At 43.1% G+C, this 24,027-nt stretch overlaps 3 protein-coding genes, 1 long non-coding RNA gene and 1 other non-coding gene across 5 annotated transcripts; 3 read left to right on the forward strand and 2 right to left on the reverse strand.

The window, feature by feature from the left end:
• Positions 1–119: 119 nt before the first annotated feature.
• On the reverse strand, positions 120–8,413 carry LOC112435334 (DIS3-like exonuclease 1). Its single transcript, XM_076888743.1, has 7 exons — positions 8,385–8,413; positions 5,783–6,046; positions 4,446–4,600; positions 4,092–4,270; positions 3,856–4,001; positions 3,021–3,192; positions 120–1,452 (listed from the first exon to the last, which is right to left on the reverse strand). The coding sequence occupies exons 1-7, from the start codon at positions 8,411–8,413 to the stop codon at positions 1,135–1,137; spliced, it is 1,263 nt and encodes a 420-aa protein (XP_076744858.1). The 3' UTR covers positions 120–1,134.
• On the forward strand, positions 6,836–11,857 carry LOC112434234 (leucine-rich repeat-containing protein 31-like). The gene is made up of 5 exons (XM_076887978.1): positions 6,836–7,300; positions 8,429–8,531; positions 8,857–9,021; positions 9,166–9,321; positions 9,595–11,857. Exons 2-5 carry the CDS (start codon positions 8,477–8,479, stop codon positions 10,050–10,052), a joined length of 834 nt encoding a protein of 277 aa, XP_076744093.1. The 5' UTR covers positions 6,836–7,300; positions 8,429–8,476; the 3' UTR covers positions 10,053–11,857.
• A 1,796-nt stretch (positions 11,858–13,653) lies between these two features.
• LOC143420235 (kinesin-like protein KIF1B) lies at positions 13,654–21,197 on the forward strand. The gene is made up of 5 exons (XM_076887979.1): positions 13,654–13,725; positions 13,819–13,972; positions 14,199–14,391; positions 14,549–14,667; positions 18,509–21,197. Exons 2-5 carry the CDS (start codon positions 13,962–13,964, stop codon positions 18,711–18,713), a joined length of 528 nt encoding a protein of 175 aa, XP_076744094.1. The 5' UTR covers positions 13,654–13,725; positions 13,819–13,961; the 3' UTR covers positions 18,714–21,197.
• Positions 19,674–19,745, reverse strand: trnap-ugg (transfer RNA proline (anticodon UGG)). Its single transcript has one exon. It is a non-coding gene; the product is annotated as a tRNA-Pro (tRNA).
• Positions 21,198–21,782: 585 nt separating the features above from the next.
• LOC143420476 (uncharacterized) lies at positions 21,783–23,833 on the forward strand. The gene is made up of 3 exons (XR_013100306.1): positions 21,783–22,910; positions 23,105–23,158; positions 23,331–23,833. It is a non-coding gene; the product is annotated as an uncharacterized LOC143420476 (long non-coding RNA).
• The last annotated feature ends 194 nt before the right edge of the window (positions 23,834–24,027 follow it).

Here is a 24,027-nt window from a genome sequence, read left to right on the forward strand (position 1 = left end):
TGTGAGCTGTCAACTGACCATCACCCTCTTCCAAGCATTAAGTGCTCGTTCAATTATGAACAGTTCTTTCTTAAGCTACTGCAGGGACATGAAACGCAACACGATGAAGTGGCTCCATCTGCGCTAATGAAAACACCATTTTTAATTACAGGCCACTGCACACATATTGAAATAGTTATGTACAGTTCATATTTCTGTTGGTAGTTCTAGAAAACAATCTTAAAATCCACAAACCAAAAAACGCTTCTGATTATTTACCAGTTCAAACAATAAAAATGTCCTTGGTGTTGGTGTCTTCTATACAGGCTCTTGATATACAAACTATAAGATAAATACATCCTAGTTTTATACATCACTTCCAACACAACCAACCTCAGGTGTATTTCATTACTCTACGGGTTTATTTTAAAGTCTGCTAATGAGTGACATGAAGTTTTATCAGTCCGGTGACCTGTCCAGGGCGTATCCTGCCTCTCACCCTATGACAGCTGGGACAGATTCCAGGACGTGCAGAAGAAAATGGACGAGTGGACATTTTATCATCTCCAGAACAATACTCGTGCTGGGTTTTGTATGAAGTGGTCACAGGTAGTACAATATGTGTGAACTCACCAAAAATGGTTCTATAACACAAGACATTTAATTTACACAAGACATTGATCCCACCAGTGAGATATTGAGATCACTGGTGCTGAGAGAAAAGCCTTTTGTTACCAGACTTCTTTAACCTGCTGCAGTTGACTAGTTTCCTGCAGGATTGAACCACATTTGCAGTGAGTACTAGGTCTTGTCAAAGTAACTGCTGACACTTCACTGGCATTAACACGTTCCCTATCCTCCTTACAACTAAGTTTAACTTGATGTGATTTTAAAAACTAACTTTTACAAAACGTATCCACTGATTCGGTTTGACTCTGGTTTCTAAAAAGATGGCGGGACATGTTTTTACTTAATATTGTGTTTGCTTTCCTGTGACTTCACACACTCGTGTGGTTTGTCCACACACAATCTGGAGCTACAAGAATGACCTGGATGACTCAGCACGAGTGATCTTCAATGATCACCGTTCTGTTAGCGCACAGCGTGCAGTTCTCACAAGTGTCTGCTTGGAGGTAAAGCTGGGCTACAGCGTTTCTATGCTGTTGTTGCCGGGAGGCGTGAAGCCCTTTCCAGATCCATCAGAGCCAACTCTCTGATTTCTTCCAGAATAGAGTACAGACTGGGAGTTTTGCTCTGACGAAACTCTCTTTCCTCTTTGGAGAGTTTGGGGCGCCGGGCTGTCTTCTCCTGAGCCAGCGCCTCTTCATTCTGACGCACCACCTCTTTGACCAGCTGACTGCGGCCCTGAGGGCTGGGCTGCTGGGACTTGGCACTGTGGTGAGGCTTGTTGCTGATGACCTCGAGGTTTAGACGGTCAGCGTGGCAAGTTGAAGAGTGGACAGAAATACGAACCTGAAGAGAGCAGAGAACGTAAGTCACAGTATTCCTCAGTTCGATCACTACACAGTAATGGCACCTACTGAAAATAGTCTAATGGAATGCTATGCAAAGACAGGCCCACTTAAGGTTTGTGACGTAATATATAACAGCAGTCCTCTCAGCACTGTGCGCAGCGTCACAGCTAAGTAGACAGTGGTGTAGAGTGGAGAAGTTTCCGACTGTGCCACAATTTTGTTCATAAATAGGATAAATTGGATACGTATGTTACACACACGTATCCAATGTAACAAACGTTCATCCATCCGTACACGAACTTTCTTTACTGTGCTTTCTAACATTCACACGACGTGGAGACTGGAGCAGAGGGGGAGAAAAACATTCATTAACACTGTGACCTCGGTCAAGTGTCACAGTGAGGTTGTTGTTTTGTTGATTTGTTTGTTGAATATCATCATCATCTCTTTGTTTGATATGATCATAGCTTGACAGCAGTCAATGCTGTGGTGGACAACTTGTGTTTGGGCTAATGTTTCTTTCTATCTTGTTTTGGCCACATGTGTCATCCATCATCATCCATCAGTAAGCTATGTTGTTAGCATTGCCTTTGCCCTTTGACATTTATGACCCCAGGATAAGTCCATGAAAGAAAGAAAAGATGTTGATAACAGTGGAAGCAGCAGTACTCTGTCACTTTTTCATGTCTTAAAGCCAAAGATGTGAGAATAACACACCGTTACTTCAGTTTCTTTTTGTTAGCTAACCTTAGGGTAATGTTTCCTGCTCTTTTTGCTTAAATCACATGCACTTATTCCTCACAATCATCGTGTGTAACATGCCTGAACTTAATATAACTTGACGCCAGTGATGGGCAGCAACGCATAATTAGATTACTTTTTTCAAGTAACGAGTAAAGTAAGGGATTACTGTTGCAAAAAAGGTAATTAGATTACTGTTACTGTCCCGTAAACACGCTGCTCTACTGTGTTACTAAACCGTGAGTTTGTTTGCAAGAGTGTCTCATGACAATGACATAAGTGCATGCGACGTTTGTGGTAACAAACGTGTGCAGAGCAACAATGGATCATTTATCGAGTGCGAGAGAGAGAGTGCGACCGTGCAGCGTTTAAAGGCGTTTATGTGAAAACAATTACCGCCCACTGTCATTTTTTATCTCCCTTTACAAAAAGGTTTGTGTAGAAACGCCACAAACTGGAAGCATTACATTTCTTGTCTTGGAGGAGAGCCTCCCCCCCCCCACACTTATGTTTTTGTTTTCATATAATATTTAAAAACAATAAACTGAATAACTTTAAATGATTTATTTTCAGGAATCATTTTCGTCTCATTCATCTTACTGACGTTTTGTTACCTTGAGATTAGCTAACAAAGCAGCAACCACACAACACTTTATCACAACAAGATCATAAAACGTCTCTTAATGTTGGACCACAAAAGATCCAGTAGTCGTATGAACCTGTGATTCATATACACTCATGCATATATATTTGGAATCGTCGCCTTTAGGCGCTGCATTGCTGGAAACCTTCTAAAATGATTGATTAGCGTTTTCTGTGACTTACGGTGATGTGGTCAAACAGTTTGAAGGTGGAGGTGCCACAGCTGGAGGTGGTGGTAATGCGGTCCGGGTATTTTCGCACAGTGCCACCCTGCCAATCACAGCTGCCGTCCTGTCCCGCTACCACCACCAGGCCCTCTTTGTTCTTCAGATACACAGGCCCCCTCACACCATACCTGTGAACAACATGGCTGTGGTCAGAGGCAGCCTTACTTACTCAGTGATATTACTCAACCTGCTTTGCGCCCTGTGATTTTAATCATTACATGGATTCTACAGCCTTCTCAAAATGACCACAGGTTACATTTTAATAAACTGTTAATATTGCATATCCCTGTAACACCACAAGCATGGAGAACACTGATGTTATTAAATTACACTTTCCTTGCAATAAACAAGCAGCAACCTCCAGAGGTTAGCTAAGCTAACGTAGAAGTGCCACAAACACAAGGCTGGCTCCAAAGCACCGTCCCTCCCCACAGACTCAACTTCAGCAATGCAATTAACTTATTTAAAGCCTGGTAGAGAAAAGATTCGGGGTTTTAGCCGATTTTCCCTGCTCACAATAAATGTTTAAGGAATTAGTTTAGTAAATTTATACAATTTAAAACTCATTTTGAGGTTTTTTAAGAGAAAATAAAACTAGCGTGTATACTGTTAAATATACATTGATTAGCGTGCAATTACATCTTCCAACAAATTCATTCATTGTCATAAACTTTGAATTCGTCTATTAAAAATACACGAGTGGTTGGCCGTCTGTGAGCTGCTGTACAGCTCCATTAAACAAAGGAAAAGAAGAAGACTGCAGAACAAAACACAGGACTGAAGGTTCTTACTCTGGGATAAACACCAAGACACCGTTGTCTCGAATGGAGTAGACAACAGCGTCAGCCACACAGCACGGGTCTGTCTGAGGGTCTCGTTCTCTGAAAAACAGACACTGAAACAGTGCTGTGGATCGCATTTGGGCTGCCTGTGCTGCCTGCAAATGAAACACAGACGTCAGCACAGCTTCTGTTAATAGAGTAAGAGGTGAATCATTGAAAAACACAAACAATAAAACACCCCTGACCCTGTTCTTGCTGTTGACATGGTGAGCCATTTCCTCCACTTCTTTGTTACTGGCTGGTGCTTTACCAGATACAACGCCCCTCTGCATGTGCAGGGCTGCGGTAAGAAGGCGGTGCACGACAATGTCTGCGTACCGACGGATGGGTGAGGTAAAGTGTGTGTAGCGATCCAGAGCCAGACCTACGACAACGAAGCAAATATCAGCACGTTAGCCTTCTTTCTAGTTCTCAGTCGAATAATTCTTCACAAACAACAGACGTTGGACAAGTGTGTGCAGACGTGTGATGGATGGACTGACCCACAGTCACACTGAAACTCTAGTGCAGCCAATAAAAGCTGTGCAGCGGTATCGTACCATAATGGTAGTATTGGTCTTGAGGATGAGCACCAGTGGAGAAGTACAGAGCCTGTGACATAGCAGTGGTGGCCATCATTCTGAACAACCTGTTCACCAAGGGGTCCTGTGGGTCCACAGCTCGGTCCAGTGAGGCAGCTAAAGCCTTGTTGGACCTGAAGGAACAGAGCCAGAAACCAGGGATGAGTGAGGCCTCTCATCTCAGCAGTCAGTGACACAAAGCTACTTGCATCACCATGTCTCTTGTCCTGGGACCGGTTCTGCTGTTGGTTTAACCCCCCCCCCCACAATCCTCCAACCGCACATTCATATTTTGTTTTCAAACTCCATTGCAGTTCATTCCACGCCTCAGATCCTCAGACCTTTTGTAAACAGTTAAACAAATAAAAGTTAACTGTAATAGATTACAGGTTGTAATTAAATAAATCACTGCCTCTTTTAAAAAACAGAAAAACAAACCATCTTTAATTATTTGAGTTGTTTGTTTTGTTCCCGTGTGAGAATATTCAACACTGCTCTCTGTGCAAAACGGGTTTAAAAGCATAAACAGCTGTGGGATCCTGTTTGTCCGGGATTTGAACCGGGGAACAAACTGCGGCAGGATCAGCGTTGTGCCGAGGTCGGCATCGCCGACAGCATGTGTTCCCCCTGCGTGGCGAGCGTTCGCTGGGCACGGAGTGTGGATCCAGGTTACGCCGCCTCCATTACAAACAGTCAGACGTGGAAGTAGTGATGTTTTAGTTTTGTAAAAAAGTGAAACCTGAGTGTCGTTACATTACCATTCAGTTTAAGGGTTACAACAGAAAATGAAATATTTATTGTCCTCTCGTGGTATCAGACGGGATTATTTTAACAAACGAAGGACATTTTGCCTGATAATTATATTTATCCTGTAACTTTACTGTGTAAAGAGCTAAAACCTCCAAAGTTTCAGGAGTAGTTAGTCGTTATAAGAAGTGTTTGTGAACTGAAAATCAAGAATGTGGGATCCTGTTTGTCCGTGATTTGGACAGCCCAGCGTGTGCTCCCGACGCAGGGGAAACTAATTCTGTCGGGGAGACCGACCTTGCCACGACAGCTGTTGTGAAGCTGAAGCCAAAGGCAAGATATGCTTCATCATATGTTCTAGTCTTTGGTTTGGAAGCATATTTGGCTTCAACCTCAACCTGAGCTGAAGGAACATGTCTTCTTCTTGTCTGACTGCTCATGTGACACCTGAGTGTGTCCCCGTGTTATCAAACATTTCAGGTTCACACACTTGTGTGTCTGAACATGATGTGCGTTGGACTACAATATGCATTTCCTCAGTTTCTATACTGAACAGTCAAAAACATTACCTGGTGTCAATGGTGAAACCTTTGGCCTTTGCAGTGTCCACCAGCTGGTTGAATAGCTCCTGTTGTGGTGGTGGGTGACACCTTAGAAGGGCCTGGTTGGGGAAAGCTTCCTGGATCTTGCGGGCCACCCAGTGGTTGGCGTAAATCATGCACTCTGCCACGGTCTCATGGACCTCCAGGGGCTGACGAGGGACCAGGGCCGTAATGTTCCTCTCCTCATCCAGCTGGGCACCCACCTGAAAAGGGAAAATGCTTCTAACGTGACTTCAATGAAAAAGAATATGAAAATGCATCAGTGGGCCACATTTTACTACAGTTTACTTTAACTCAGTTGAACATGCACCATTCCACCGGAACAAATGCTGCACGGAGAACCAAATGTGAATGAATCTCAACCTGAAAACAGTCTACTGTCTTTCCTACGTTCAGCTCTCTATCATACCAGTAAGAACACATATCCCTAACAGGCACACAGCTCTGCTCATGGGCACAGAAACTCCACCGATCTGCTGTTCATGCTTTTTGTTTATAGTGGACAGCCAATCAGAGTTTAAGTTAGCTCAAAGGAAATGTGCCTTAAAGAGAGAACAAAACTTTTCTCAGACTAAGGATGAACTGAGGGGACCCAAAGCACTTCAGCAGGAACCAAAAGAAGCCAGAAAGTTTGGATTTGAACACAGTTTTGGCCGTTTTATATAATAGATCAAGATGAAACATCTGTTGTCCTTATCCTTCAGGACAACAGATGTTTCACCAGCGGTCAATAATCCAGCTTTGTCAAGATAAGAACTTGATTTTTGGGTGGCAGCTCAATCATTAAACACACTTTTAGAAATATATTGGTTTTTCCACTATCCCAGAAGCAACCCGAGAGAATCATTTTTACTTCATATCAATATTCTGTGTGCGTACAGCCATAACAGGAATGCAATAACTGAATAATAAATAAATCCAAGACATCCTATTAGAGAGCATCTTATAGAACAACAGGAATTGTCCATATGAGGTTTTAACAGATGGCCGACCAGCCGCTGTAGATAAATGGCTGTGATCTAATGTGAAAACTGTCAGTGGTTTCACAGTGGAGTGCTTGGTTTCTTTATTCCAATATTCTCACTGAAATGACTTTCTGATAAAATGTTTTCTGCTGAGGAACGTGTTCTGCTTAGACGCCTGATTTTAAAAATAACGTCTCTATTAGACCGTACTATAATTTATTATCGATGAAAAGAAATATATGGTATCCATCTGTAATTCTGTAAATAACACAGCAAAAAACCAAACTAAACATAAAGACCTGGAAGACTCCTGCGTCTAAATTCATTCAGTTATTGTACTGAGTCCTGAACATGTTAGAAATATGGTATCTTCAACACATCAGTGGAGAATCTGTTCCAGGAGTTCAAGCGAGGCTTCTTCCTGGTGTGTGAGCAGGATTTGGTGAGGCTGTTTCGACCAGAGGAGCTGCAGGGAGTGCTGGTCGGCCAGGACGTGCATGACTGGGAAAAGTTCAAACAGGTACAGTCAGCCAAACAGACACAGGCTGTAGTTTCACAGCTGTCCTGTAGCACAATAACTGTGTACTGCATACTGTCAAAAGCATTCAGTCGGCTGCTTTAACACAAATATGAACTTGTGTCACATCTCAGTCTTAATCCAGACTTTTGTATGATAGTATAATATAATAGTCAGCCCACCCTTCGCAGCTATAACTGCTTCCACTCTTCTGGAAAAGCTTTCCACAAGGTTTAGGTGTGTTTATGGGAATTTTTTGACTATTCTTCCAGAGGTGCATTTGTGGTGTCAGACACTGACGTTGGAGGAGAAGGCCTGGCTCACAGTTGCTGCTCTAATTCATCCCAAAGATGTTCTATCTGGTTGAGGTCAGGACTCTGTGCAGGCTAGTCCAGTTCTTCTACACCAAACTCACTCATCCATGTCTTTATGGACCTTGTATTGTGCACTGGTGCCCAGCCATGTGCACACATGCCCACACTTTACACTTGGCACAGTGCAGTCAGACAAGTACTTCTGGCAACCACCAAACCCTGACACATCCATCGGATTGCCAGTCAGAGAAGTGTGATTCGTCACTCCAGTAAACACATCTCCACTGCTTTAGAGTCCAGTGTTGAGATGCTTAAATCACTCCATCTGACGCTTTGCATTGTGTTTGTCAGTGTAAGGCTGGGATGCAGCTGCTCAGCCATGGAAACCAATGAAGTTTGGACATCTGTAACAACAGCAGACTGCAGATATTGGTGACTTAAGTGCACTATGAGCCTTAGCATCAGCTGACTCGCTGTCATTTCCAATTACTTCCACTTTGTTATAATATCACTAACAGCTGACTATGGAATATTTAATAGCGAGGAAATTTCATGACTGGACTTGTTGCACTGGTGCATCCTATCACATTACCATGCTGGAATTCATTCAGTTCCTGAGAGCGACTCGTCCTTTCACACATGTTTGTAGAAGTAGTCTGCATGCCTAGGTGCTTGATTTAATACACCTGTGTCCATGGAAGTGATTGGAACACATTAATTGAATGATTTGGATGTGTTAGGGAATACTTTTGGCAACATAGTGTATGCCTGACCTTACAAACTCTATGATTATAACAGTCATTTTCACTGTTTTCAGAACACAAGTTATGGTTGGAGATATCATGACCGCCACCCCACCATACAGATGTTTTGGGAGGTATTTGATGAACTAACTGAAGAGCAGAGGAAAGATTTCCTTCGTAAGTACTTGCTGAAGCCTCCATTATGATATGTTACTGAAATCACACTGTATCATATAAAACATTAGATTTTTCTGCGCTTTACCAAGATACATTAGAGAGCAGCATTGTTCTGATTAATATACTGTAAAGCTGCTTCTAGCTGGTGGACTGAGCCGCCTCACCTTTCACCTGGCTCACGTCACACACCTGGAGAGACTCGACCTCCACCTGTGTTGCCTCACGCGAGATGATCTAGAGGCTCTGAGTCAGTTGCTACCAATCTCACACGCCGGACACTAATCGCATGCTCGCTGCAGCAGTCATGTGACTCGTTGTTTTTCAGTCCAGGTGCTGCCCTCTCTCACTGCACTGACCGAGCTTGATGTGTCATCCAATAAGGAAGTGGGAGGTGTGGTCCACCTGCTGGTCTCCGCCCTCCCTGCGACACAAATGAGGAGGCTGCCATTCAACAGCTGCTACATGAGCAACGAGTCCTTCACTGCTCTGGGTAACACACACACACACACACACACACACACACACACACACACACACTTGTTTATTTATAGAAGTTTTCCTTCAAGTCATTCTCCCTGAATACCTCTTCCACCCTCTAGCCTGAAATGGTGAAAACTTTGTGTTTATGCATCAGCCCTGGCGGTGTCCTATCTGCGCACGGTGGATATTTCCTGGTGTAAAGTGGTTGGCGGTCACTTGGCGCTCCTGCTGGATGCTCTGCAGCCATCAGTCGTCAGCGAGCTCCGTCTTTGCAGCTGCGAGCTCACCACTGATGACATGCAACATCTGGGTAACTAACACACAATGACATTATACTTTTTCTTTTTTGGTCTGTAGTGGATCATTAGGCTGCATAAATGTATATTAAGACAAGTAAAGCCTGAAGGAAATTGATATTTCTTTCATTTATTTCATGCTGCCAGCATCTGTAGCTGTCGTATAAAACAAAACAATGAAACTATTCGGTGTTATTTTTGTCTCCATCAGAAACATTGTGAACAAAACAGTAAAGTGAACAGGCATAAAGTGATCAGTTATCAATGGGTCCTCTTCCTCTGTGCAGCTGCCGTGTGCAGACGGGGCTGTCTCTCCTCACTCCGTGCACTGGATCTGTCCTACAACAGCTTGGTGGGAGACAACGGTTGGTGCAGTCTGTTTGCAGCAGGAGGTCTGGGCTCTCTGGAAGACGTGGATGTCAGTTTGCGACCTTCAACCTCTGCTCTGTGCTCAGCCTGGCTGCCCGCTCTGCTCCGAGCTCTGCCTCAAATGCCGGCGCTGGCTCGACTGGCCATGCAGAGGTGGACAGCTGACTGTCAGGAGAGAGAGCAGCTCAGGTACTGTCTGAAAAAGAGGAGCGTCCTGCTGGAAAGGGATCCAGATTTACAAGACACATCATCAGCATGTAAAGGGAACAGTCAGGAGAGCCTAGAAGAGAGTCAGCCTGAGGAGATTGGAGCGGACCGCACTGGAATTTACTGTCAAAGAGCGACCCACTTTGTTGCTTTATTATTATTTTTTTAAGTCTCTGTTACCACAAGAAGGTCAGTGTTGACGTCAGCTGCATCACGTCTGATGTAAACTGTGTCACACGTGATGGTTTCAGGGAATACTGGGAACTTACAGAGTTAAGCACAGCTGGTGTGGGTTATCATATTTGTCGTCTCTCACCTTGGCTGCAGGGTCTGGGTCTTTCCAATGCAGCAGTCCTAACACTTGAGACACACATGCCGAGAAGTGGGGATACCTGGAAATGGACAAAGGCTTTCAGCAGAGTTTTAAAGCAGCTATTCAGGAAAAGAGCTGTGAATTATCTGCATACCTTGTTAGGTAATCAGCTATTTTGGGGTTCTTTAACAAATCAACCAAAAGGTCGACTGAGTATTTTCTCGTCAGAGTACCTTCACCGTTCACGATGATGTTGAGCACAAGCTGGAGCGTTTGATGGATGTTCTTTGCATCAAAGAGCTACGAGGAAATCCCAGAGATTAGAGACAGGATATTATGTGAATCAGCATGAATGTTGTTTGTTGTTCAACAGATAAAAACAAGAAGAGAAAATAGAAACAAAGTAAAAAAGGAACAATTGTTTCTGCCGTTAAGAAAAAAAAATTGAGTCATGGCAGAGACCTGCAGAAGTCTTGAGTCTCATTTGATGACATTTTGTCAGATTGCCTTGTAATTTAAAAAAAACAAAACTGTTTTTTGAGCAAAAGTTCTCCAGGTTTTTTTGGAGTTCTTTCAAAGTTTTCTTATTTTTGGACGTTAGCTGCTTTTTCACTCTTTTTCAGTCCAGTCTGTGCATCTGAACATTTACAGAAAGATTTCTTTGTTTCGTCTTTAGACACTTTGTTAAACGCAGATCCCAGCAGAGTTCGCCTACCTTCTCTCCAACCTTCTCAGGTTTTGTGGATATTATACATGGTTATGCTGAGAATATGTCGGCTACTTTCCACTGGAAATGCCTTTTGGTTAAACTGTCAGCGAGGAATTTGCACTGTTACATTTTTATATAACTTTAATGCAAAAAAAACAGCTGCTTGTTTAAGTGAAAATACACTGATGGGGTTTTTTTCTATTCATGAAACAGGAGTGTGATCAGTTTAATAAAAGAAAAAATAACCATAACCAAGATATGAGGGGAAATCTTGGACAAATACAAGCAGACTGGAGCAGCCAGCGTTCAAAACACCGACGTTCAAGGTAACAGAAGGTTCCCGAGCCACATCCACCCAGCTGGTTTCTGTGTTTCTTGTGTATTTGTGTACACTGTGACTTCATGGCTGTCTTGGGCTCCAGCTCTTGTTTTGGTGTCTCATTAATTTGATTTAATGTCCTGCTTAGTGATAACATCACTCTTGGCCTCCCTGCACTGGCTTCCAATTGAATTTAGGATTCATTTTCAAGTTCTTTTATTGGTTTTTAAATCTTTAAATGGTCTGGCACCTGCTGAAGCCCTATGTCCCCACTCGTTCGCTCCGGTCAGCTGAGCAGCTGTTGCTCTCAGTCCCCAAATCACGGCTGAAACTGAGAGGAGACCGAGCGTTCTCTATCGTGGCTCCTAAGCTTTGGAATAATCTTCCTCTTCACATTAGGCAATCGACATCAGTGCTGGTTTTTAAATCCAGATTGAAAAAGCATTTTTATTCACTGGCTTTTGACTCAGTGGTTGACTGACTTGTATTTTATTGTTTTTCGCTATGTTTATTATTGTATCGTATTTATTATTCTTATGGTATCTATTATGTTTCTATTGTTCAGCAGTTTGGTCAGCCTTGTGTGTTTTTAAAGTGCTATATAAATAAACAATGATGATGATGATGAACATAGTAACGTGTGTTGGGTTGCTCTGTCTTCAGACTCACTGTCAGACTGATTAGACAGTGAGTCTGAAGGTGAGAGTCCTCACTGCCCACGCCTGTCTTTGGGTCTGACCAACACCGTTTCCTGTGTGTCATTCCCCCCTCGCCTTCCCCCCATCCGTCCTGTCTGCACTGACCTCTCCAATAAAGACAAAAGGCCTCATTTTCTGAAACTCTTCCTATCCCATCACCTTGCGAAGAATCACTTCACCATGTTGATTAATAAGGACGGTGGGAATGGTTTGAAGTCTCGTCACAGAAAATGTGCCAAAGGCAAAGAATCTGAGCTTGAAATAAAATGAAATGAAAGATCAGCCCCACACAGGGGTTAAATTCAGATGGAAACTCTTATCACACAAAGAGAACAAGCGAATAAATATATCTGAGTGTGGCCCCTCGACTGTCACAGTGTAGCTGACATTTGATCTTATCATGTGTTAAAGCTATTTTAATTACTGAAGAGAACCAGTGTCAAACTCAGCCCAAGTATGGTTGTACGTTAATCCTTAAAGCAACAACGTTTTTAAAGTTGCAGCGTCATTTTTACACCACACCTAAAATCCCACTAATCGTCCGGGCTCTTCACCCTATGACCACACGCTGGGGTATCTAACACCACATGACCCAAATGGAAACTATGTCAGCTGAAAGAAACCCATCGAAATGTGCAACACTTAAAACTTTGCCTGATTGGAGCATGGCTTCAAATACAGCCCTGAAAACAGACAGGCGGTCGTTGGCATTTCGTTACAAAGTTTCCTTGTTCAAAACTTCTGCTTCATTATAGCAACCGAGTGACTGGGATCTACGAGCTGAGCTTGTGTAAGATGTCTGACACTGGAAGCCCAGGTGAGCGGCCATGAAACATGTTTAAAGAACGGCAGCTGTTTTATCATAATTCTGTGGAGAGCTTCATCCTAATGAGGGCTCATGTCCTGAGCAGGGATGCAGAGGAGGAGGAGGAAGGTCCTGGACACATCAGTGGCTTATGTGCGTGGAGAGGAGAACCTGGCCGGCTGGAGGCCCAGAGGAGATAGCCTCATCCTAGAGCACCAGTGGGAGCTGGAGAAGATGGAGCAGCTGCAGGAGGTGGGGCCTTAAAAGATTCATAAAGAAATAAATCTGTTTAATATCGTAGAGGGAAAAATGACTTTTCAGCTCAAAGACCAAAGTGCTATTCTAAAAAGTTTTTTCTTAGAGTACAGACTTTACATGACTAACCTCCCCTCTTCTCCCCACCTCACATTCGCCCCCATCTTTCGTCCAGGTGGAAAAGACCCGTCACCTTCTGGGAGAGGCGGCTCCCGTGGGAACAGCTCCCACCACCAAGTCCCTGAGTGAGTCTCTGTCCCCCAGCGTGAGCTCCGGCACTCTGTCCACATCCACCTCCGTCTCCTCGCAGATCTCCAGCACCACCTTTGAAAGCGTGAGAAGGAGCTGGCCACCAAGGTGAGAAAAACGTGGGCTTAGTGGGCGTTCTTGTTGCTGCCTTCTTCCTTCTCTGCTCGGAGCTGATCGGTCTTGTTCCTGTTGTGTTGTAGTGCCTGCGCCTTCTGACACACACCTTCAATACTGAATACAAGCAGCTGGTGAACAGCATCAGTGACTGCAAGGTGAGAAATAATACAAAGAAATAAAAAAATAGCCTTTCTGTGTCACATCAGGGAGTTCCTATATTGACGTCTACCTCATCCTGCTGTTGTTTCACTTCAGCTTTCTCTCATCTCACCGATCGGACGTGATCCATCCGTGACGAGCTTCAGCAGTGCCACCCTCACCCCTTCCTCTACCTGCCCCTCTCTGTCGGACTCCCGCTGTGGCTCCATGGGCCAGAAGTAAACATATTTTTAGGAACATTGACCTCGATCTGCAAACGGTTATTGACAGGTTATCTATTTGATTCTAACTTGGTGTGATTTGTGTTAAAGGACCCCTGAGAACAGATCACGTGCCTCCAGTCCCTCCTGCTCAGACTGTGAAAACTTCCCGATGGTTCCCACTCTGGAGACCTCCTACCTTGCGCGGGCTGCAAAAGAACGAGTTCCTGAACTTGGTGCCTGATATTGAAGAAATGCGACCAGGGTGAGTAATGCCATATTAACCCAAATACTGTCACTATGACATGTGTCTCACAGACCAAATGTAAGTCGACACTCATGTTCTCTAGTTCAAGCAGAAATGATGTGGATCGATTCAAATTCCTGAGCCTGGATGATTTCAGCTGGAAACAAACCAACTCTGCTTCTTCCTCAGAAAAACAAGCGCTCTCTTAAAAAATAAATAAATGAATAAAATCTCTTCTTTTCAGATCTGTTGTGTCCAAGAAGGGTTTTCTAAGCTTCGTGGAGCCTCGCTCTAACTCATGGGGGAAGCATTTTGTGGTTGTTCGCCGGCCCTACGACTTCATCTACAACAGCGACCAGGACCCCGTGGAGCGAGGCGTCCTCAACCTCTCCACAGCACAGGTGGAATACAGCGAAGACCAGCAGGCCATGCTTAAGGTTTGAGGCAGGATAGAGAAAGGCTGGATGTAACACGTTTGTCTTTTAATGAGAATTCATTCAAATTGTTTTGGTGCACGTTGATTGATGAAATGGCAAATGGACTGGGATTTATCATTTGAATGAACATGAATATAATGTGATGTTTTCTTTTCAGACGCCCAACACATTTGCAGTGTGCACAAAACATGGAGGCATCCTCCTGCAGGCCAACAACGAGAACGACATGAACGACTGGCTGTACGCTTTTAATCCTCTGCTAGCAGGAACGATAAGGTACACACACACAGACACACACGCTCCTCTCACACCACAGTCAAACGTGCAGCTTCTGCACCCTTCAAAAACATTCCCTTCTTCTCACAACGTAAAAATCTCCCTGCAGATCTAAGCTGGCGAGGCGGCGCAGCCTTCCTCCAGCAACCCCGCTGCCAGCTCAGCTTTCCTCCTCTCTATTCCCTCCCCTCAGCTTTTTGTGTTTTTGTTTCGATGACAATGTTTGGGTCTAATCTTGTTCCGCTTAGTTGTCATTCCCAAACTCTCCTAACTAAGTAGCATGTTGTAGTAGTCTACTTGTGTGTGCACGACTCTTTAGAAACTTTCCGTTTGCCCGTCATCTGTACAAAAAAAATGTCTCTATCAGTGCTATTTGTCTCCTGAAATGAGTTTCATTCTATTTTGGGGGTTTTTGCTGTTGGTTTTTTAATAAATTAACATGCTCGCATGATACCTGCAGCAGTCCTCAGGAGAAGACCAGGTTTGCTCAGTTTAAAACAAAAAAACAAAAATGAACCAAATCAGCCAGCTTACATTTGAAACCATGAAGGAAAAATCTACAGTTATCTCCAAGTGACGTGTTAGTTTATGCTCTGTGTTACGACCCGGCTCAGCGGACGTAACATAAACGAGCCCAGAGACTAGGGGGTTAGATAAAAAGAAAAACATAAGGTTTATTAACACAACTGAAAACCGTTAGTGAAACAACTCACTAGGCAATAGAGTGATTTTAAACAAACATAACAACTCCAGTAACACCAATAACACCAGTAGAACACTACTCATCTAAACATCTCACAGGAGGCAACTCAAAACAAAGGCTCAAATGGCAGCAGTGCAAAGGCAGGAGGGACCGTCTCCACAGTCTGTTCAAATCAACAAGTCCCTCCACGAATGAAGAATCCTCAGCCTTTTATCTTCTCAGGTGATTGCAGGCAGCTGTGTCATTGGTCTGTCGTACTCAAGGCTCCCTCAGCAGCCAATGGTGTGAGTGGTCTGGCACGCTCTGACCTGAATGAAGGTGGGGCGGGCATAGGTCCGGGCCAGCCAATCCCCCGTGAGTCCTGGAACACTTTGATTTCCATAGAGGAAGGCGGGGCCACCCCTCCCCTTAAAGTACCACCTATGTTGGGCAGAAGCAGACATTAAAGAGTGTGAACAAAAACAAAGAACAAACACAGCAAAACATGTTTACAAGCGGGACAGACCATCAGCTAAAACATTTTCAGACCCCTTCTTATGGTGAATACTTAAGTTGTATTCCTGCAACAACAGAGCCCAGCGCATAAGGCGCTGGTTATGATTAAACATGCGAGTAAGGAACACAAGTGGGTTGTGGTCGGTGTACACAACAAGAGGTAACATGCTGGACCCCAGGTATACGTGAAAGTGCTGAAGAGCCAACAACAAAGTCAGGGTCTCCTTTTCAATGGTGGAGTAGTTTAACTGATTTTTATTGAACTTGCGGGAAAAGTAACAAACGGGGTGGTTCAAACCCTGCAAGTCTTCTTGCAACAGCACTGCCCCAGCCCCGACAGCACTGGCATCAACCTCCAGTTTGAATGGTCGTGTCAAATCAGGTGCAGCTAACACAGGAGTGTGGCAGAGGAGGGCTTTCGCACTCTCAAAAGCATCTTGACACTCACTTGACCATATAAACTCAACTTTTGGGCTGAGTAGGTCAGTCAATGGCTTGACTACTGAGGAGAAATTTTTACAAAGGTTTCTGTAGTAGCCCACCATCCCTAGAAACCTACTCAACTCACGCCTGGTGGTAGGTGTGGGAAACTCTTTAATCACTGCCACTTTGGCATCTATGGGCCGGACCTGTCCACGTCCCACCTCCCTGCCTAAGTACATCACTATAGCTTTGGCAAACTCACACTTAGCTAAGTTGAGAGTCAGAGTAGCTTGAGCCAAACGGTGAAATACCTGCTGTAACGTTTCCAAATGATCTTGCCATGTTTCAGTATAAATTACTAGATCATCTACGTAGGCACTGCAGTTGGACAGGCCACGGAGGACTTTATTTACCAGCCTCTGGAAGGTGGCAGGAGCGTTACACATGCTGAAAGCCATGACTGCGTATTGTAGAAAATCATCAGGTGTAACAAAGGCAGAGATGTTAGAGGCACGTTCAGTTAAAGGGACCTGCCAGTAACCATTAAGAAGATCTAATTTAGTGACATACTGAGCAGTCCAATACTGTCCACACAATCCTCAACTCTTGGGAGAGGATGTGAGTCAGCCACAGTCACAGAGTTCACCTTCCGGAAGTCTGTAATAAAACGGGGCGAGCCATCTGGCTTAGATTCCACTATACAAGGCGAGCTCCAGGGGCTTTGACTGGGCTTCGCTAAGCCATGTTGCAGCAGATAGTCAGCCTCCTGTTTCATGAGCAAGCGCTTATGGGGGCTGGCTCGATAAGGATGCTGCTTAATAGGTTTAGCTCCCTGGACATCAATATCATGCTCTAGCACCGTGGTGCAAGTTGGCACATCCCCGAGTAAACAGGTGTATTCCTTAATCAAGACAGTAACACAGAGACAGAGGGGTCAGAGTCAGGAGCTGTGATAAGAGGCCTGGTGGTGCCGACCTTTTCAATAAAAGGTGATCATCATGTCTGGCGATTATACCTCAGCAGAGACTTTGTTTGGTGAATGACACAGGTCAGAAATAATAGAAACAAACTTCAGAGTGACAGACGAGCAACCACACACAGCAGCGCCATCTTGTTACCAGTCAGGTGTGAAGAGCAGTTAGACCAAAGGTTCATTCAAGACTTTTTATGTGAAGGGAAGGATTTTAAACTGGATTCTGGATTTATCAGAAAATCAGTTCAGCTCGATCTGTTTCAGGATGGCTGAGTGGTCTAAGGTGCTGTGTTTAGTGCTCACTCTCCCCTGGAGGTGTGGGTTTGAATCCCACTCTTAGCAGTTTCTGCTTCATTGTCTTTCTCGGTGTTCACATCTCCTCATTCCTGAAATGGTCTGCTCACATTCACGTCCAGTCCAAAAAGGCTAGGCAAGCGCCTGTACCGTCTCCGACAACTCAGGAAGTTAGCAGGTTTTTCCAGTGGTCCTCAGAACTTTCTATTCAGGCGCTGTGGAGAGCATCCTCACACAGAACATCACTTCCTGGTGTGGGAATAACTGTGTCCAGGATTGAGAACCAGAGTGATCCGTGCGTCAGAACGCTGCTGCGTTACAAATGCAAATACAGTATGATCCACAAATATAACTTCCCTACAGGACATTTACACCAGGAGATGTTGGTCCAGAGCATCTCAGATATTAAAGGACTGGTCCCATCCCAGTAACAAAATGTTTCGACTTCTGCAATCAGGCAGAAGGTTCCACACCATCGGGGCCAAAACAGACACTCGAGGAGGAGCTTCTCTCCTCAGGCCGTACGAGTCCTAAACCAGAACACGCCCCCACTCCCCTCATAGCATCAATAAGTGACTGAAACAGGACCTTATATCAATCTGTTCACACTACCCTGGTCGCATTACTGTTTACACTTCTCTGGTCACTCAGTTGAATTACTCTGTTTATATTACTCTGGTCACTTGTTTACTTGCACAGCTCTGTCAATACGTTGCTGTGCTAATATGGCACAAGACACTTTAACACTCCATTTGCACAAAGTACATTTTCAGATTTTTGATTTAAAATTTCCAGACTTTTAAAATCTATTTACTTATTGTATGTAATGTCTTTTTTTGTACAGTCAAAGGAGCAGTTCAGGAGACATTTCACTGTTTGTTTTGTAATTTAATGACTATGCATGTGACAAATAAAAAATCTTCAGTCTTGAACGTTATGCTCTCTCTTTCTAGGCCCTGCCAGTACTCTCGCTCCAGCATTTTGGATCAGCTGAAGGCTTTTGAGGGAGTTTTTATGACATCTGAAAATAGCAAATTACAGTTTCCCAGGACTTGCATGAACAGTTCAACAGCAAAGCCCCAAAAACCAAACAGGCTCATCAGGGATTTGAACCCAGGACCGCTTACACCCAAAGTGAAAAGGGAAAAGCTTCCTTAGGCATTTTCCAGGTCACAGCAGAGGTGTGCTTGCAGGCGGAGGAGGAGTGAGGTGCTGAGGCTGCTCCTGCTGCCCTCCAGCGAAGCCCAGGTGGCTGCTCTCAAACCTGCCCACAGCAAAGAGGAGCAGCTTCAATTACATGTTTCTTAGATTGTCACAAATAAGCTTTCGTCTAATTTTCAGATGATCACTTTTAATTTTAAATTAAGAACCAATTTAGGTGGGTTATTTAGAGCTTCCAATGAGGTGCATGTGTTTAGATCATGGCGGACAAAAAAAGAGTACCTGAAGAAAAACCCTGCAACATGGAGCATGCACCCACCTGCAATCAACACAGTGGCATGAGCATATAGTCATACAGATGAGCATGACAGCGTCAAGCTTCATAACCAGAAACCTTACACCACAAATTAAGTCACATTTTGACCCTAAAATCTGAATTTTGCAGTTAAAATCATCACATAATTTTCATCTGTAATATTTTATTTCACTTGGTACATAAGTTACATGTGTGCATAATGCACTGAAAGAGATTCCTTCGTGGTACTGAAGTACTAATGTTTACTGATGTTTATTTTTGGCCCTTTTGTGTATCAGTAAAACTGATGTGCGTTCTTCCACATGCATATTGTTAAAGTCGTGTGAGAGAGTTACACATTTATAATATATGATACATAACTGTGTATTGTAGTAGTTCTGTGTACAAGTTTGAATTGAATTCTCTTATTTAATCTAAAATAAAACTCTGTGTTATCTTGAATAACAAATAATTACCTTAGAAAAACTTTTTGGAGAATTTAAATGGTAAACAATAAGAACAAGGCCAACAACATCCTTCATATCAGATCTGTTAGCTGTCCCTGTATGAGGGACTATGGGAACATGTGTGCAGCTGCAGAGATTCTTTCAAATGGAGCCTAAACAGCATGTGGCAGCTGAGAGGCTCTATAGACAACACGTGGGCTCGTCCAGGATTTGAACCCGGGACCTCTCACACCCAAAGTGAGAATCATACCCCTAGACCAACGAGCCACACAAACAGTCCAGCAAGTCTTTTTTCACAAAGTCTCACATCAGAGCAACTAGATGAAGAAGAATGTGTGAAAGATTGTCTTGAACGCTCAGAGAATCATCTGTTTGTGTGCTTGATTCTAGATTTTATTCTAGGATTAATTCAGTAGAGATTTATTGGACATACTATAAGGACACATTCTATTTAACTTGAATTCTCAACAACAACAATGAGGGCTGGCCCTAAATAAATAAAGTTAAAATAAATCATATCACACTAACTGCTCTGTGTGTACTTTTTAAAAGAATCTTCTATCATTTGAATATAGCAGACATGCTTTATAAAAGCCTAGTATATATTATTTTCTTTCTTCCCTTAAACTGAAAGAATTACAAGTATGTAACTAGTATAGCAAGTTGAGAGTCATACTGTACCAAAAGAAAACAAACCTCTTCTGCCAAAGAGGAGGAGTGTAGAGATTAGAATATTATTTTACTGTTACTATTCATAACATTATCATTACTGTTGCATTACGTATCATTTATCATTATCATTTCATTAGAGCATTTATTGAAACTGTTGATGTTACATTAAAGTTTGTATTTCAGGTGTGAGCATAATTACATAATAATCTTTCATTGCAGGTGCAACTGTAACCATGTTATCCATATTGCATTTTGTGCTAATTAAAGAGTTGAAGCTCGGTCAAGTTAATTAATGGTCTGAAGCTTCGGTCAGCGCGACGTCTGGCCGATCAATAGGAAGTTAAGGTGACCTGGAGCCATGAAAGAATTGCATACATGCTTACAATACAATACACTACATATAACCTGTAAACAGAATAGAGGCCTGTGTGTGTTCAGCAGCCTGCTGCATTGGAGTTTGCCTAGTAACAGATGACTCGAACGGAGTCAGGAAGTATACTTCTAAGATGTCTTTGTTTGTCGAGTGAGGTCATGCACTGAGGTCAAGACACATAGTCTGCCTGAACACACATACACAGTATATAGACTTGTTTTGCTCGAAACTGCAAAGTTGTTTTACCTGCATACGTGACAGTTTAGTTCCACAAATAAGTGAAGTGCAGTAAGTGAAATAACAGGAAGCATCTGGCGGTGGCGGAGGAACAGAGGAAGGAACTGTTCTTTTTTAGAATATGTCCAAGGTCGGAATTACTGGAACTGATGCATGTTTCTTATCTGCTTTGACGCATGATGCTTGTCATCGACTATGTTATATATATGACTGCTCGTTTACTGTTCTGGGGAGATCGAGGCTGATGTTTTGCAGAGCTCATCTTTCCCACACACGTGTGTGCTTTAATAAAATCATTGTTTTGACGCACAATGGACCTCCAGTCGTTTGTCTCTTACCTCAAATACGAAATCAGGACACTTCTTAAACACTAATAAAAATATATAACATAATTCACAATCCACTTATGACACGTTTTATGAAGTGTCAAACTGAAAGAAAAGCGTGTTTTGTCATGGTATGTCATAACAATAGCTGATGGGCTTCTATTCCTATAAAGCAGACTAGACAAACAGAAACCATCTGTCACGGTCCCCGTGTCTCTCTGGTTGGCCCACGCTCGCTACAGGTTTTGTTGTTGTTAGTTTTGGTTTTTTTGTCTCTCCTCCTCCTCTCTGCCTGGGTGGAGCTCATTACGGGCTCTCACTCTTGGCCCACGCACCCCTGTGGATGGTGTCCACCTGCGGCTGATCCGGCTGATTTCCCCAGCTGCTATTTAAGGCAGTGGCACAGAGCAGCTCACCGCTGGAACGTCGAACCACCTGAGTTCGTGCTCGCGGCATATTCAAAGAAGAATCGCTTACACGTGTTTTATGTTGTGGAACTAACCTTGACCTTCTGTCTGTAGATTCTGGACTGAATTACCGGACCTGTCCAAGTGGGGCAGTGTGTGGAGTGTTGGAGCGAGTGCGGCTGAAGAGGAGTGCGTGTGTGCGGAGGAACGGTGGCGGTGACTGAGTGGAAGAGGAAGCGTGTGTGTGGATTCCGCCCCCCCCCCCCCCCCCCCCCCCCCTTCTCTCCCTGGAGCCCTGGACCCCCTCCCAACTCACTGTACATATATTTTGCACTAAGGTGATCCCTATTGTAAATAAATCCCCTTTTTGTTTCGTTGAAAGAACTGTCTGCGCGTGGGTCCGTTCAGTAGCCATGACACCATCCATCCATCCATTCGCTTCAGCTTATCCTGTTCAGAGTCGCGGGGGCGCTGGAGCCTATCCCAGCTATCATAGGGTGAGAGGCGGGGTACACCCTGGACAGAAACACTTTGTTGAAAACAAAAGTGAAAGGGCGACTCACATCTGACTGTGTTCCCTGTGGGTTGAGTCACTTTGTATATAAAGCATTTGCAGCATTTTTAAAAATCTATTGTTCCAAATTTCTCTGTTTTCTCAACTTTTTCTCAAGCTGAGCACTTGGTCCACTTTTACAAGCGATGGCAGCAGCAGCAGCCTTTTCCAGAGGTTTTAGTTTTAGTTTTATGCGCAATAAACATTCATTGTGTCATTTATTAATTCATCCTTTTTTTATTTTCACTTTTTAAAAATCCACTACATGTTGTGTTGTGTTTAGTTGTGTTTAGTGCCGATGTGGGACAGTTTCCAATTCCATTGTACTATTGTACCAAATATGAATGTGCAATGACAATAACGAGTTATTCTTATCTTATCTTATCTTATATCTGATCTCAGATGCACTCCCTGATGTACCCACAGTGTCTGTGCATTTAGGATACACAGACAGCTAGTATAAATCCATGCACGCACATGCATATTCTGAATATAGTCTCTGTTTCGTTTTGTTCACTGTGGAAGGTCTTTCAAGGTCACAGTAGTTCATGTAAAAGAAGCTGATATTTTCATGTAAGCAGAACGTGACTTTTTGGAATTCAAATGAAAGAGGTGCTTTGACTCAAAACATATTGCAGGCAGATTTTCATGCAACATCTCTTAAACTTAGAAAGTTCTCTTTGTACATTTCTTTACAAATCTTTATTTCCTTAAATCCTTATTGATACTTTCTCATGTGTTTCAGAAACTTTGATGGCAGCGGCACAGTTGACCATGAGTGGTGTCACAACTACCGAAGGCTTAGTTAGGATTTTGCTGTGTCTGCTCCATCTTTCAAGTTCACTGATAAACAAGGGCGAACTGGTAAACTGACTGTTAACTTTCTTTTTGTTGTTGTTGTTTTAATAAAGAATGTAACTTTTAATTAACCACCTTTACCATTAAATCATGACCGTCCGATCACTGGTTAAGCTTTTCTCCTTACTTTTAAAATGCTCATTTTGTCCCAGTTACATGTTTCGCACGCATGTTTGTTGACGTTCTTTCTGGTTTTGCAGGAGGAGCTGAAAGGAAACGTTGAAAAATTACAAAAGGAAACAGCAAGAAGGAAGGTGAGTCTGTCAATGACATGGATGTTGACAGACTCCAAACAGAAAAACATGCTTTGCTATGACAACTAAAACAAAAAACAATTTCCCATCATACAAAAGTCTGTTTGCACTCTTTACACTACATACTTTTGTATATTTTGTTACATTAATTTGGTTTATTTTTGTCCTCCAGGCTGAAAATAATTTAGACAAAGCCTATGTTCCTGCTGTCCTTGATGATGTTAAACGTCTCATGGATCCTTTGTACGAACTTTTGAAGTCAGTGAAACGTTTTACATCACTGCTTACACCAGTGCTGGATTTAATGGATGACCTACAGACTTTCGTGGGAGCCGGCAAGGAGTACATGAATAAGTACTTTGAGACAACAGCTGCAGAAATCAATCACAATGAAGAGAACCTACGCAGAGTTATGGCAACACTAACACAACTAGAAAAGAATAAAGATGAACTGTAGCATATTAGTCAGCGTCTGTCTCTGGTAAATGTTCTGTGAAACATCTCTTTCATACTGCGCTGCTTCTAAATCAAAGCTAACTGTACACTTGATTTATAAACTTTGATGAGAAAAAAATCTTTTCTTTCTTTCTTTCTTTTCTTTGTTATATCAGGTCTAATGCGAACACAAAACACAAAGCTGAGATTTTCTCTGTTTAGAAATCACATTAAATCTGACAGTTGTTAATGATTCATATGTAGAAACACTTTCATGTGAATAAAAACATTCAAACTGTTATTATTGCAAATTGTGACGTTTGTAAGAATAGAAGCGGTGGCTGATTGTTCTCTAGTGTTTGTGTGTGGATCAGTGTTGTTCAAGTTACTTGGAAAAAAGTAATTAGTTACTTATTACTGATTACTTCTCAAAA

Source organism: Maylandia zebra, linkage group LG9, assembly GCF_041146795.1.
Source record: "Maylandia zebra isolate NMK-2024a linkage group LG9, Mzebra_GT3a, whole genome shotgun sequence".
Taxonomy (NCBI): domain Eukaryota; kingdom Metazoa; phylum Chordata; class Actinopteri; order Cichliformes; family Cichlidae; genus Maylandia; species Maylandia zebra.